Here is a 13,241-nt window from a genome sequence, read left to right on the forward strand (position 1 = left end):
TCACCTGACCATCATCATTTTGTTTTCTTAAGCCGAGCCCTGTGAAGCTCCTTTGCTAATATTAGATTTGAAGTCGACAGCTGGATTTAATTGAGGGGCCTAAATGGCTTTCATATATAACGATGATGTTCTCCATTCCACTGCAGTTTTATGCAGATGAACACATTACTTTAATGGTCGGCGTTTACCGGGGGAGGGAAGAAAGGATAGATGTAGAGAGAGAGGGAGGTCTCTCCCCTTCCTCTCTTTAAATTCACACACCTAAGCCAGATGGCTCTTTTCTTGCATGAGATTAGAAGATGTTTCTGATTCACGGTGTCGCCTTCTGGGTAAATTAATATTTCAGGCTAAACTATTTCTGTTTTGGCGGAGCACTGAGGTTGTGCTTTTTGAACAAAGCTCCTCCTCTTTGTTTGAGAGGGAAGGACAGATCTTGGTGACAGATTGCAGGTAAAGCGTATGTGGGCGGACGCCGCTTCGTGAGGCCGCTCAGTGATTCCCAGTAAGCTGATATTTGATATTTATTCACTGAGAAAGAAGCCATAATGAGTGATTATTAAGTTGGCAATTGATTACATTACATTGACATTGATTAACAAAAAGAACAGTGATGTAAAAATGAGTAGCATAATGTCAGTCCCCTGATTGTGCCTCGCATAAGTTCATTAGTCCAACATAGCGGAGAGCACACGGCTCAGGTACACAGCAGGCTTTCTCCCTGTGAAGAGCTGCAATGATAATAAACATGGTAATTATCATTTTCCATCCATAAATTAGCATCTGCTGGTTAAGTAGAGGGGATTTCAGCAGTAGGTGGCACATGACCAGCTGGCTACAGTATCAGGCGGTGGTGTGGCTGGCAGGATTAGCCCCACAGTGATTTTGTGTCACTGGTGGATCTCCCTAAACAAACCCCGAGGCGGTCGCCCCTCGTGCCGAGCAAACGACTGAAGCTTTCCTGCAGGCCTGTGCAGTGCATTAACCTCAACGGCTCTGATGAATGCACGCATGGTAATGTGTTGTTCCATGTAATGAATGCTGATGTACTGACCTTTGGCAGTGTTGTTGTTGGTGGTGGTGATGATGGTTTGTGTCTCTGAACCAGGGGGAGTGGGAGAAGAGGACGTGTGTGTGTGTGTGTGTGTGTGTGTGTGTGTGTGTGTGTGTGTGTGTGTGTGTGTGTGTGTGTGTGTGTGTGTGTGTGTGCGTGTGTGTGTCCATCACGTCCCACATCAAGATAATGATCAAATTGTTTCTACCTGTTATTGAAGCTCTCACATCTGTCTGTCGCTCTTTTTCTCCCTTCCTCTCTCTACCCATCTCTCCCCTTTTTCCTCCTTTCCAACCTCCGATTCTGCCTCTCTTCCCGCCTATTCTCCCTCCCCCCAAACTGTTGCCCTCCCTGCTTCTATCTGACTTTCTTTCATTCACACCTCCTCATCCTCTCCCTCGTACCTCCCTCCCCTCAAGATGGAACATCCTGGGCCTGCAGGGGGCCTTGCTGAGCCACTTTGTGGAGCCGGTGTACCTGCACAGCATGACCGTCGGCAGCCTGCGCCACACGGGTCATCTGGGCCGAGTTCTGAACCAGCGGCAGGAGCGCCTCGGTCCACTGCCCGCCACATACAGACGCAACCAGCCTCTGCTCAGTGGTACGGCTACAACACAGACAGTCAAACACTGGGTGAATTACATTTAGGAAGATATCGACGTAGGGAAGTACAATGACAGTCAGTCCTTGCAGTTTAGCTAAAGGATGTTTTCAATGTATTTGTATAGCACTAAATCACAACATACATTATCTCAAGGCACTTTACAGAGTCAGGTCCAGACCTGACAATATAATGGAGAGAAACTCAACAATTCCCACAAAGAGCAGCAACCGTAGAGAGGAAAAACTGCCTTTTAACAGGAAGAGACCTCGTACAGAACCAGACTCAGGATGGGCAGCCGTCTGCCTCGACCGGTTGTTGTGTAACAGATAATGAAATTTTTTCTCTTTCTCCATTTCTCCACTTTTTTTTGAGTATTTGTACAACACCGCACCAGTGATTTCATATCACTAAACTTTGAACTTTAATATTAAAATCAGTATTGAATGAGATATGAAATTATATTGTATACAATCTGATCTGATTATGCTGTGTCGCACCACAAACAACTATTTTCCCATTTCATACAAGGTTAAAGTGGCTTACAGCTGAAAATCCCTGCAAGTTGACCTCGTTACATCAGCTTTACTGCATTTAGTCTTTATTTTTTGAAACTGTGACTTAACGAGTCCTCCAGTATGTTAATTATAGACTCCTGCAATAACAGACAAGTGCCTATAGCTAAAACAACACAATCAGACAGGTGACGTGAATAACAATAGTGAAAATTGTCAGCTTGGAAAATCGAAACAAAGAATTAAAACTCATTAGAGCTGGGAGGAACTGCAGTTGGGAGCAAGCAACCCCATTCACATTATACATAGTCATTTGAGCTATCGTTATTATAAGAATATTGATTATAACATTTAAATTTAGTTCTGTACTTTACTGCAGAGCATCATAGTGAAATGAACACATGGGCAACTTTCTGCATCAAGTGTCAGTTTCAAATCTCTTCATCTTAAAGTTATAATAAGTAACTTATTTATTTTTTATTTTTGTGAGTTGTTGTGTACTTACATTATACCAAATGTAATGTGCACTTTTCAAACCTAGGGAAATACATATTTTAATCAAGGTAACTTCGTCATTTGGTCGCCTGTCAGTGGCGTCAAATCCCCTTTGCACGTGTCAGTGTTGTGGTTGTCTGCCAGAAGCATCGAAACGTACTTTTTATTCAGGTTTAAGCGACATTTTAAGATACACTTTTTACACCTTGGTCGTTTTCAACTATATTTTTTAATCAGATTTTGGTCATCAAACATCTGGATCTTACGTTATCACAGAAAAAAGCCAAGCAAATTTTAGACAGCTCAGCTCCAACATCCCAGCTAGCCACTGGAGACGTCCTGTCCTGTGTCCACCGAACAGTGTCGGTGAATCTGATTTTCACTGATTTTTAAAGGGGAAACTGCTTCATCAGTGTTTTCTACCGGTTTTAATCCTCTGGTCTGTTTGTTATGGAGGGGAGGACACCTTTGTGGATAATTCAGCTGCTGGTAAAATCCTCCTGAACGTCTTTATTATTAAATTATAACAATCGAAACAAAGGTTTGCAGCAGTCTTAGCTCCCAACCCTTTCCTTACATACAGCATCGGTAAAACACTGACTTTTAATGTGGAACTGCTTTATTCATTGTTTTTCCTGGTTATAATCACCTGGTCTGTTTGATTTGGAGAGGATGAGACCTCTGTGGATAATTTGGCTCTCGGTAAAAACCTTCTGAATGTCTGAAACTAATGGAATCCAAAACAGGAGAAGCTGATGGCTATGGTGGTGAAGAACAAGTCCCGTGATCCCATGTTACATCATGATGTCACCAAATGCCGTCCTTTGTTATTGTTTTGATTGAGAGACCCCTGGTGGTAGAAGTTACATACTGTGCGTTTAAAATTTGTATTTGCTGAGTAACAAAAAAACAATGGCTTATGTTATTTAACTGTTTAAGGTGGTAGAAATACACAAGGATTAGCCTGTAACCTATTGGGTTAATTAAAAACACTATTTAAACTCACTAAACTTGGAATTCACAGGTCGGTTGATTGCCATGTATGGAATATATTATAGCTTTCAAGTGGTCAAGAAAAGTTTTTTCCTACTCATGTATTTCTGCCTTTAAACAGCGACAGTCTGTGCTGTGTTTCCAAATCCCATGTAGAGCCCTAAGCCACATATGTACACTATCTACTTTCAGAGAATTCTTTTAATAAAAATGTCAGCCAAATGCAAACCAAATGAATCACGAGCCATCACATGTAACACACATACACTGGCACACGTTTAACAAACCCGTGTACCCCTGCTACTCCACAGTTGCGTTGTGCCAGCCAGACAAGCAACAAGCTAAGAAGTTGTCTGGCACGTCTGCTCGCAGGGCTCCACTGAGACCTCAGGCTTTCGTTTGTAGTGAAGATGAATGCTGGAAAAGGATCTGAATGACACCCAACTTGTAGAAACTGCATCAGCCATCACTTCAGATCTAGGCCAGTCAGAGAGGCAGAGTGACAGAGATGCACAGCGATGTAGGGCACATTTTGTTGCTGGGGGATCATTGACAAGAACAAAGACTGTGACAGTCACGTACAAGAAAAAACACATTATATCATGTCAAATGCACACTATCTACATCTAATACCATATTTTTGTCAGGTTTCAAGTATACTTCTTGAAGGGCACAGGAACTCTTTGCGTTGCAGGGCTCTGCTCCGGGTAATTGGTTGCCATGAGGATGAATATTTTGTGAGGCCTATCCTCATCAAGATTGATAATTGTGCTGAATTGTCCTCTGGTGATGATAGCTGGGTTGAATTCATCATTGAGGCTCCCGACCGCAGCCTCGGCGAGCATTTCTCATGATTTGTTCAATGGCTCTTTGAATGGAGTCATTTAACTTGTCAGGAATGGAAGTTTTGGTTTTAGATATTACAAGCTGCAGTTAATATTTGGAGAATTGTGGTCAGGTATCATCCATTTGTTCATCATTCATACTTACTTATAATATTAAGTTATTCACTCTAACTATAATAAAGCTCGCAGTAAGTACACCGTTTGTTTAATGAACGGAAGAATGATGCTGCAGAATGTCCTGCAGCATCACTGCTAATGGTGTAGACATGCCCTTTACCTTCACACGTCCTCTTTGCTCAAAATGGAAGTAGCCTCCTATCCCTCTTGCAGATACTCTGCCCTCTCCTTCTCTATAGGGATTGTATTTTTTTCTATGTGTGTGTCCCAAACTGTGAGATCTTTGCACCTGCAGTACCTTGAGTAACAACAGCCTATTGATGGGTGGAAGGGTGAAGGAAGGGGAGGAGAGCGAGGAAGATGGACAGACAGTGGAGATGGCCCTACACCAAATCAATGTAATCACAGCCCTTAGCCATTCAATCTGAAGGGAGCTCAGACAGAGAGAGAGAGGCTGAGGGGAAGAGAGGGAGACAGCAAGGCAGGAAGGGGATAAGGAAAGAGAGAGCGAGAGCTTGCATTCAGATGTCTGTGTGCAAATCTACCCCCACCTTCCTCTCATCTCCTCCTCCGTCCTTTCATTGGCTCTGATGAGCTCCCCGGCTATTGTGTGTCCAGGGTTATTTAAAAGCAACACCCCTGGAGGAAATTCCTGGGGATCGCAGGGCCCTCTCTTATCGCACCCAGCCAAAGCAGCTCCACCTGAACCCCGAGGGCCAAACACATCGATGGGCTGACTTGTCCTTCGCGCTTGTCCTGCTGTTCACTTTCACCACAGCGTGAACAGAAAGTGTGGCGAGGCTTTGTTGTTTTGGGATAAGAGGAATCAGAGCAACAGCAGATAAAGGAAACATTAATAATGGTCGCTCGCCACCGTTGGAGTTTTGCGGTTGACTGAGTACAAATGCTTGTTTTACAGCTGCTCTCTGCTGCCATTGGATTAGCAACTGTAGTGTAATGATTGAAATTCCAATTTTAATCCCTTACACTACTCGTTACTGAAAAGGTAATCGCATCACTGTAACGTGTTACTAAGTCTCACAGAAAAGAGCATTCAACCAAAGCATGTACTGTGTGTGGAGAGAGCAAGTATTTTGGGGGTTGATTGTTGAAGTATCCATTGACTTTGCACAACTGTGTAGAATAGGTTGACCAGACGTCATTGTTTTCCAAGTATAATCCCTGTTTTTGGTGGCCTGTTCCTGGAAATGTCCCCGTTTTTAATTGTGAATAAAAAAAACATAGAGAAAGACCGGGCAACAGAGCAGGTGGGCAGGTGTCTAGTGTCGTGTCTGTTTTGGCCAACAGAGGATGCTGGCTACCTATAGCAGCTTTGTGTCACTCTTCTTCTACCACTAATCACTTGTGCACCTAGTTTTAGAGAAAACTCGACCAGAAACGAACAAATATCAAGTGAAGCGAGTGAAGAGGATGGAGACGAGGAAGACTGGATTGGAAGAGAGTGAAAGAGATAGTGATTACAGAGCTGCCAATTTGTTATTCTAAAGAATAAAATCGAAAAATTAGGCAATTAATGGGAATCTGTTAACCAAACTATTTTATATAATGGTTTACTATTTATTATTGAAGACTGAACAGGAGGAGAATAGTGAGAAGGAAAACTTAAGGGAGTAAAAAGAGTCAATAATTCATTGGAAAGGTAAAGAGAGGGAAAGGAGGAACAAAAAAGAAGATAATTCAATCTTTAAAGGTCACATATTTTACACTTTTCCAGTGTTTTATTTAAAGTTTTGATCCATAAGAAGATATATTTGTGTTTTTAAATAAGTGATCGAATAAAAATAAAGCAGATTTCAGGTAAACACCCAGAGAAACCAAATCCTACAATGTTGGAATCTGGGTCCAGGTGGGCGGGGCTTGAGGCGTGGCTGAGAGCGGCCACTGCTTTGTTGTGACATCACAAAGTAACAGAAGTCCTGACGGCTCATTTTAAGTCAGTTTTCTGAATACAGGCTGTGTGCATTTCTCTGTGGACTGAGAGCTTTGATACTTTCACAGTATTAATATAGAACCTAGACCTGCTTTATAATCAGAAAAGACATGGAAATATCACTTTATACAATATGGGACCTTTAACTGTTGAGAGTACGAAGAGTGACCTACTTTTATTTTTCAGCCTTCACCATAGTTTAATATAGTACAACAGTTACCATGGTACAAAATACATGAAAACAGAACTGTCCATTATTTTTGTTTCATAGATAAAAACATTGTATATATTAATGATATAGACAGCTGAACTGGAAATGTCCCCAGTTTTTAATTCAGAAATCTGGTCACCTTAGTGTAGGAGAGCTGCTTACCTGTTAGCGAAGAAAGCAGCTCTACTGTATGTGTTTATTGTATGTATCATTGTTGCATGAAGCAGTTGGGGGTAGAGTGCTGCTGGAGGTGAACAGAGCCAGCAACCTTTCGGTCACACCCCTGCTTTTCTCATAAATGGGTTAGGGACATTGGAGATATGTTTTAAACACACCTGTTGCTACACCACTCTTCCCTCTGCTGCTCCATCCTCACGAGAACTACTTGAAAACCCCGCAGTACTACGGTAATGCAGGATAGATGCAATGTGTATATGTAAACACACAGGCTGTGCTGTATTGTGGCTCCACAGCAGCCTGTGTACAGCTATGAATCCCATAACCAAAGGCTCTAATTCTGCCTCTTTCATGTCTGCCAAACACTTCCCAGAAGAGAAATTGATCAAGTCTTCAATGAGGGAAAAATCAAATTGGCTATTACAGAAACAGAGGAGTCAAGTCCATTGAAGGGATGAAATGAGCCATGAATGGAGCGGGAGAAAGGAAAAAGGCAGGATGGATAGGAGGGTCTTTTGTTCAAAGAGGTGCGTCTGCACACGAGAGAAGAGATGGGTAATAAGAGACTTGGAGGATTGTTACTGTGGCAGGCAATTCATTCCAGCTCTAAGGAGCTACAGAAAAGAAGAGCTGAGATTGGTGAATGGAAGAGTGAGGATGGGAATATGAGCGTGGCAAGGGGGGGGGGTGATCTGAAGGCATGTATTGTGGTATTGTACGTCAGGTATTGTACTATAACAAGCTGTCTGTCAGGCGGTGAGATCAGAGGTAACTGTTGTGCACCCGTCGCAGAGAATCTGTCTGCTGATCTTCTATGAATCTACCTGATATAATAAATAACTGGGTTGGAAGTCAAGGTGAGATCCAAGACAGTTTTACAGACGTAGAGTGGATTTAATGTTCAAGCTGTCACATTTTGTTAGCATAGATGCTACATGAGAAGTGTGTCTGTGGCAGTGTGGCACATATTGCTTCCAACATTTCTTCCACTGTAGCATTTTCAGCAATAAGAAATTGTGACAAAACACAATGCAACATATTGTACTGTAATTCATGAGGTCAGAGGTCAGCCATTACCAACCCTGGCAAACAGACAATTTGTTTTTTTCTGTGTTAATGTTTTTCTTTTCTTTTATTATATTATTATTTGTGGTCATATTATCATATGGTTATGACACTTAAAAGTCCCATATTTTACACTTTTCCTGTGTTTCATTTGAAGTGTTGATCCATAAGAAGATATATTTGTGGTTTTGAGAACCAAAAACTATCTCAATGTAGTTTTACATCTCCTCTCTCTTTACCATTGAGGGAAACCTCTGATGGGCCTGTTTCCACACTTCATCCCCGACCAGTATGTGGTTCAACATTTTCTCCTGCTTCAGGCTGTACAATCGAGTGTTTTCAAAACCTCAAACACTGAATGAAAACTTCCCCATTTCACTTACCCAGAATACACTGGGAAACCGGCTCCTATGGAAACACCTGCAATGGCCTCTCCAGGATTTTCCCCCGAGCCCTCATTCATTTCCCGCCCCGCTGTCAGCTGCGTTTCCTCCACACCTCTGCCATCACATGTAGCATCATGCGACAGCCACTCGCCTCACTTTGTGTGCTTTGCCAGTGAGGCTAATTATTTCAGAGAGAAAGGCGAAGAGGACGGGACAGAGAGACAGACAGCCCAGTGTAGAGGAGGGTTGATCTTTGTGACTGGAGATTATATTTACAGTTTACATAGGTGGAAACACTCAAACACAGACAAGTACTCACACATTGAGTAGATCGCCCTCCCGTTGCTGCCTCCCTCCCTCTCTCCCTCTCTGAGGGTGTATCAAAGCTTCATACAAACAGCCATGCAGTTTCAGGCCCAGGTTGACTTGGCTTTTTGCAGTGCTGCAAAACTTTATGTCAGCCATTAGCCTGAGGGAGAGAGTGAGGGAAGGGTGAAGGAAGGTTAAACGAAACAGCAAAGTGGAGGTTTGACAGGAAAAACTCAAAATTTCTCTCGGATACTCAGGAGTTCGTTACATTTTGAAACACTTTGATCAAATGTTTTGAATTTGGATCACCTGTGGAGGAATATCTTGAATGTAAACAACCTACGTAAAGTAATTCTCTCTGCCGTGTTGTCTTCCCTGCAGGCCTGAGCAGTGCTGAGTATCAACAGCCAGGGAAGGCCTCGTGTGTGAGCGTCAACTGGACGCTGGGCGACGCACAGTTGGAGGTGGTCAACACTGCCACGGGACGGAGACGGGACTCAGGGACACCCTCGCGTCTCTGCAAGCACGCCCTGTTCACCCGCTGGAGCAGACTGTACCGCAAGGTGAGTGCAGACATCCACAGGGAGGATAAAGCCAGAGCGGAAGGGACTAAATTAAATTTACCAGTGGGGAGACAGGATACTTGAGAGCAATATGTCTGGTTAGTGTCAGAATTTTATTTGAAGCAGTCGTAAAATACAAAGACAGTGTGGTGATTGGCAGTTGGAGCATTTCCAAGATGTGGATGAGCATGAAACACTCTCAGCTGAATCATCGGTACAAAAATGAGCCATTTCCAAAGAAAGTGTTTCTGGTTATTTGGTTAAGAAATATCCTACAGGGGGAGGTCAACTAACTAAAACTCAAAAAGGAACATTTTGCTGAGAAATGTCCAATCATGAGCTTCAAATTCTGTTGCATGCATGAACAAAAGCAATATTTTGCTTTGGAGAAACCTGATAAAAACATTTACCAATTTGAATAAGACAAGTTTCAGATCCAGGGTCAATTTTAGATCAATTCAGCAACTATGATTGTGTTTTGTTCCTAACTGCGACATTGAAGGATTGTGCATTTGCTACAGCTCTGATGTTTGCCTCTAACCGGCTTCTCCATGTTAGTTAAGGCTCATGGGTAATGTAATATACAGAGCCCTCGTCCATACCAAGTGTTTTTTTTTTGTTTTTTTTTTCTTGACAATTTTAGTTCATAACGATAGACTTGCATTAGTAATAACCCCAAGTTACGGGGGTGTCCCTGAAACAAAGGTGAGTTAATTAAAACACCAACATAAACTAATGGTCATAACACAGTGTTAAATTATCCAGGTGGCTCCTATGTTTTTCTGTTAAGGAGAATTGAGGATACCATTACAAGAAATGGAAATGTATAGAACCAGTGGCTCCCCTCATTCTCACAGCAGGCATTTTGCCTTTTGTGTAAAAAAAAATGTACATGGGTAACGTGCGGCAGCTCTGTTCCACTTATACCAGCATGTATCAAAAAGGCAAAACTAAATGCAGGGGCTATGAGCTGAGCTGCCAGTAAAGTTTGGGCAGCTTGTTTCTCTGATAACTTATGATCCAGTCATTCAGGAGGTTTTTCTGGGAGCAGAATTGTCCGCAGAGGTCTCCTCCTCTTCAAAACAAACGGACCAGGGGATTAAATACAGTAAACATTTAATAAAGCAGTTTCATGTTAAAAATACGCGTTTCTCCAGTGCTGTTCGACAGGCACAGCACTTCTGCTAACATTTGTTCAACTTGTTTCTCTGAAAGCTTAAGATCTCGACAACCAACAACTAAAATCCTTCATCTGGTTGAAATACATGGTTAAAAACGACCAAAAAAAAAAGAGAAAAAACTGTATTTCATAAAAATGTGGCTTAAAACTGGATAAAAAGTCAGTTTTGACACTCACTCCTGGTAGGCAACCACAACACTGAAGCATGTACATGGAGGATATGACGTCATTGACAGCTGACCAAATGAAACAGACCATTAACCCTTATTGAAATGATGGATTTCTAGATACATTTGGGATAATGTAAGTACATAACTCAACTGTTAATTAAAAAGTAGTTCACTGTTTTTTATTTGATGGAAAAATGTAATGATGCACTGTTGAATTAGTATGAGCCTAAAAAATAACCACATTTCTATATGAATAAATATTTCACCACTCTGTTCTACTTGCAACTCACTCCCCTGCTGGAAAGCAAGAAGCATTACTCAGTTGTTGTCAAAAACAATATGCAAACCACTGCCATCAGGAATCACACACACACCAAGAGTAACACAGAAACATTAACTACAGAGCTCCATGCCAACATCCACTCAGTCAAAAAGCACAGACACGTGTATTAAAATCTGTCACAGAGCGGTGTGAAGGGGGAGGCTCTGCAGAGGATATATGGAATTTCCATTGATAAACTTGTCAGGCCGGCAACATCTGCTGTCTATACGCCTTATCAAAAACTGGCAGCTTGGATCTTTAACGGCAGCACACAGACCCACTGCACTTTCATTTCCATTGAGAAACTTTATGTAACAGACACTGCCTGCATCGCCAAATGGCGGCCGTTAAAGCATAATGACTATGAAACCATAATTATTTGGAGAAGTACTCGAGGAGGCCCCCACCTTAAGTGCTCCCTGCGCGCCGTATATAAGGGCCACGCAAGAGCAGTCGCACTAATCTCCAAAAGAAACTTTAGCTCTCCCTCTCTCTCTCCCCACTTGTCTCTTCGCCGATCTTCATTGTTTCCCCTCGCGACAATAGGAATGCACAAAAAGCACAGAGAATGTTCAATTGCTTGTGAAATTTAAATGGGAAGATTACACAGCTGTTGAAGCCCCCACCACCACCACCACCACCACCTCCCAACCCCACCCAAATGCATTTGTGCCGGCTCATTCGTTTTGTTTTGCTCCCCCCCCCCCCCCCCCTCCCGCCATGAAACCTTTAGCCTCTGTGCCCCGGCTTTATTCCTGTCTTTGTTTTCCCTCCCTATCTTCATGTCTGTGTCTGTGACACTTTTATCTGACTCTCAGTCTCCCTCTCTTTTTCTTCTCCTGTTTCTCTCTTGCTCGTTCGCCCTCATCAGCTGGGGATCCACATGGCCGGCTCGGCGGACCGCCAGCTCATGTACTGCGAGGCCAAGATGGCGGTGCGTCCTTACCAGACAGTGAAGCAGCAGTGGTTCAGATCTCTGCAGGAAACGGGCCTCGGCACCTGGGTGAAGAAACCACCTGAGCAGGAACAGTTCCTACTGTCGGTCTGAGGACGAGAGTTTGTGTGTGTGTGTGTGTGTGTGTGTGTGAGAGAGAGAGAGAGAGAGAGAGGGATTGTTTGTTTAACCTTTATTTTTTTAGAGTAAGATGACTCCATGCTCTTCAACAACATCCTGCTTTACACCTTCATACCTGGACTTTTCCCAGTGTAACCTCTAAGGCTATCACCACCGTCACTCACCCACTACAGAAACATCAAGAGGAAGGTCAGCTGGACGGGCTGAAAAGAAAAGGGACAAAAAAAGATGGACTTCTCTGAACCCACAAACACACACGTTTAAGCAAACACACACCTAAATACCCCCCTCTTCGGCTGTCAGGGAAGGGTGGGGTAACCTTGAGCAGAATGAAAGGCAGCCGCTATCTTGTCATCAGCTATTTCCGGGCCCCAAGGCTCCCGCTGAGGAGCAGAGCCACGGGGGAGAGAGCGAGAGAGAGACAGAGAAAGAGAAAAAGAGAGAGAGAGAGAGAGAGAGGTCCACGTCCAATTACCGGCCCTGTCAGGGTGACGGCTGATAGAGGAAGAGGAAGGGAAGAGAGAGTGAGAAAAAGAGAAGGACAGACCATTGCTTCAGACCAGCCCTCCTGTTCCTCACCTTCCCCTCTCTCATTTCTATCTTTGTCCTCCTTCTGACTCACCCTTTGACTCCTGACTTTCCTCTCCTTTTGTCTCCATCTCTCCCTCTTTTGCCCTCTTTCCATTTTCTTCCTTCCTCCACCTATTTCCCTCGCCTCCTCTTTGTCACTCTCTCCTCTTTGCTTGCCCCCTCCCCCACCCTCCCTGCCTTTCAAGCGCGGCGGAGTTCACCACGACACCGCGACAGGTTAATACACCCTCTTTTTTTCCCCCTCCTCTCCTCACCCCACTGGGTAGACAGAGGGAGAAGAATCGTGGCGAGGTATATAAACGCAGCCATTACAGCTTGCCTAAGTACAAGTGGAGGTGATGATGGAGGAGGGGGAGTATGTTCCCTCTCTTTCATACTGAATTTATTTCCTTTGACCTCAGCTTTTCAGCCCGTCCTGGCCAGTTTCCGTACACCTGAATCGAAGCTTGCCGTCACCGATAAGAGCAAGTTTCGGTCGTGACTCATTAGCGAGGCCTTGTTGACCTCATCGACTTGTGCTGCCTTTCTTTGTGTGTCATGACCGCCCTGCACAGATAATAGCCAAGGTGGTGGAAAGTTTAGCTCGCCTCCCTGTCAGCGCTGTGGTCGACTTGAGGGGTTTTA

The 13,241-nt window shown here is 43.6% G+C and overlaps 1 protein-coding gene across 1 annotated transcript in view; it reads left to right on the forward strand.

Moving 5' to 3' along the window:
- LOC111228258 (double-stranded RNA-specific editase B2-like) overlaps positions 1 to 11,999 on the forward strand; it is a 191,603-nt gene extending 179,604 nt beyond the window's left edge. Inside the window, exons 8-10 of the mRNA XM_022754107.1 lie at positions 1,471 to 1,652; positions 9,098 to 9,279; positions 11,823 to 11,999. Of these exons, the coding sequence (XP_022609828.1) occupies positions 1,471 to 1,652; positions 9,098 to 9,279; positions 11,823 to 11,999 (541 nt within the window). The remainder of the gene's footprint in view (positions 1 to 1,470; positions 1,653 to 9,097; positions 9,280 to 11,822) is intronic.
- The last annotated feature ends 1,242 nt before the right edge of the window (positions 12,000 to 13,241 follow it).

Source organism: Seriola dumerili, unplaced genomic scaffold (assembly GCF_002260705.1).
Source record: "Seriola dumerili isolate Sdu_G_001 unplaced genomic scaffold, Sdu_1.0 BDQW01000216.1, whole genome shotgun sequence".
In the NCBI taxonomy this organism is placed as follows: domain Eukaryota; kingdom Metazoa; phylum Chordata; class Actinopteri; order Carangiformes; family Carangidae; genus Seriola; species Seriola dumerili.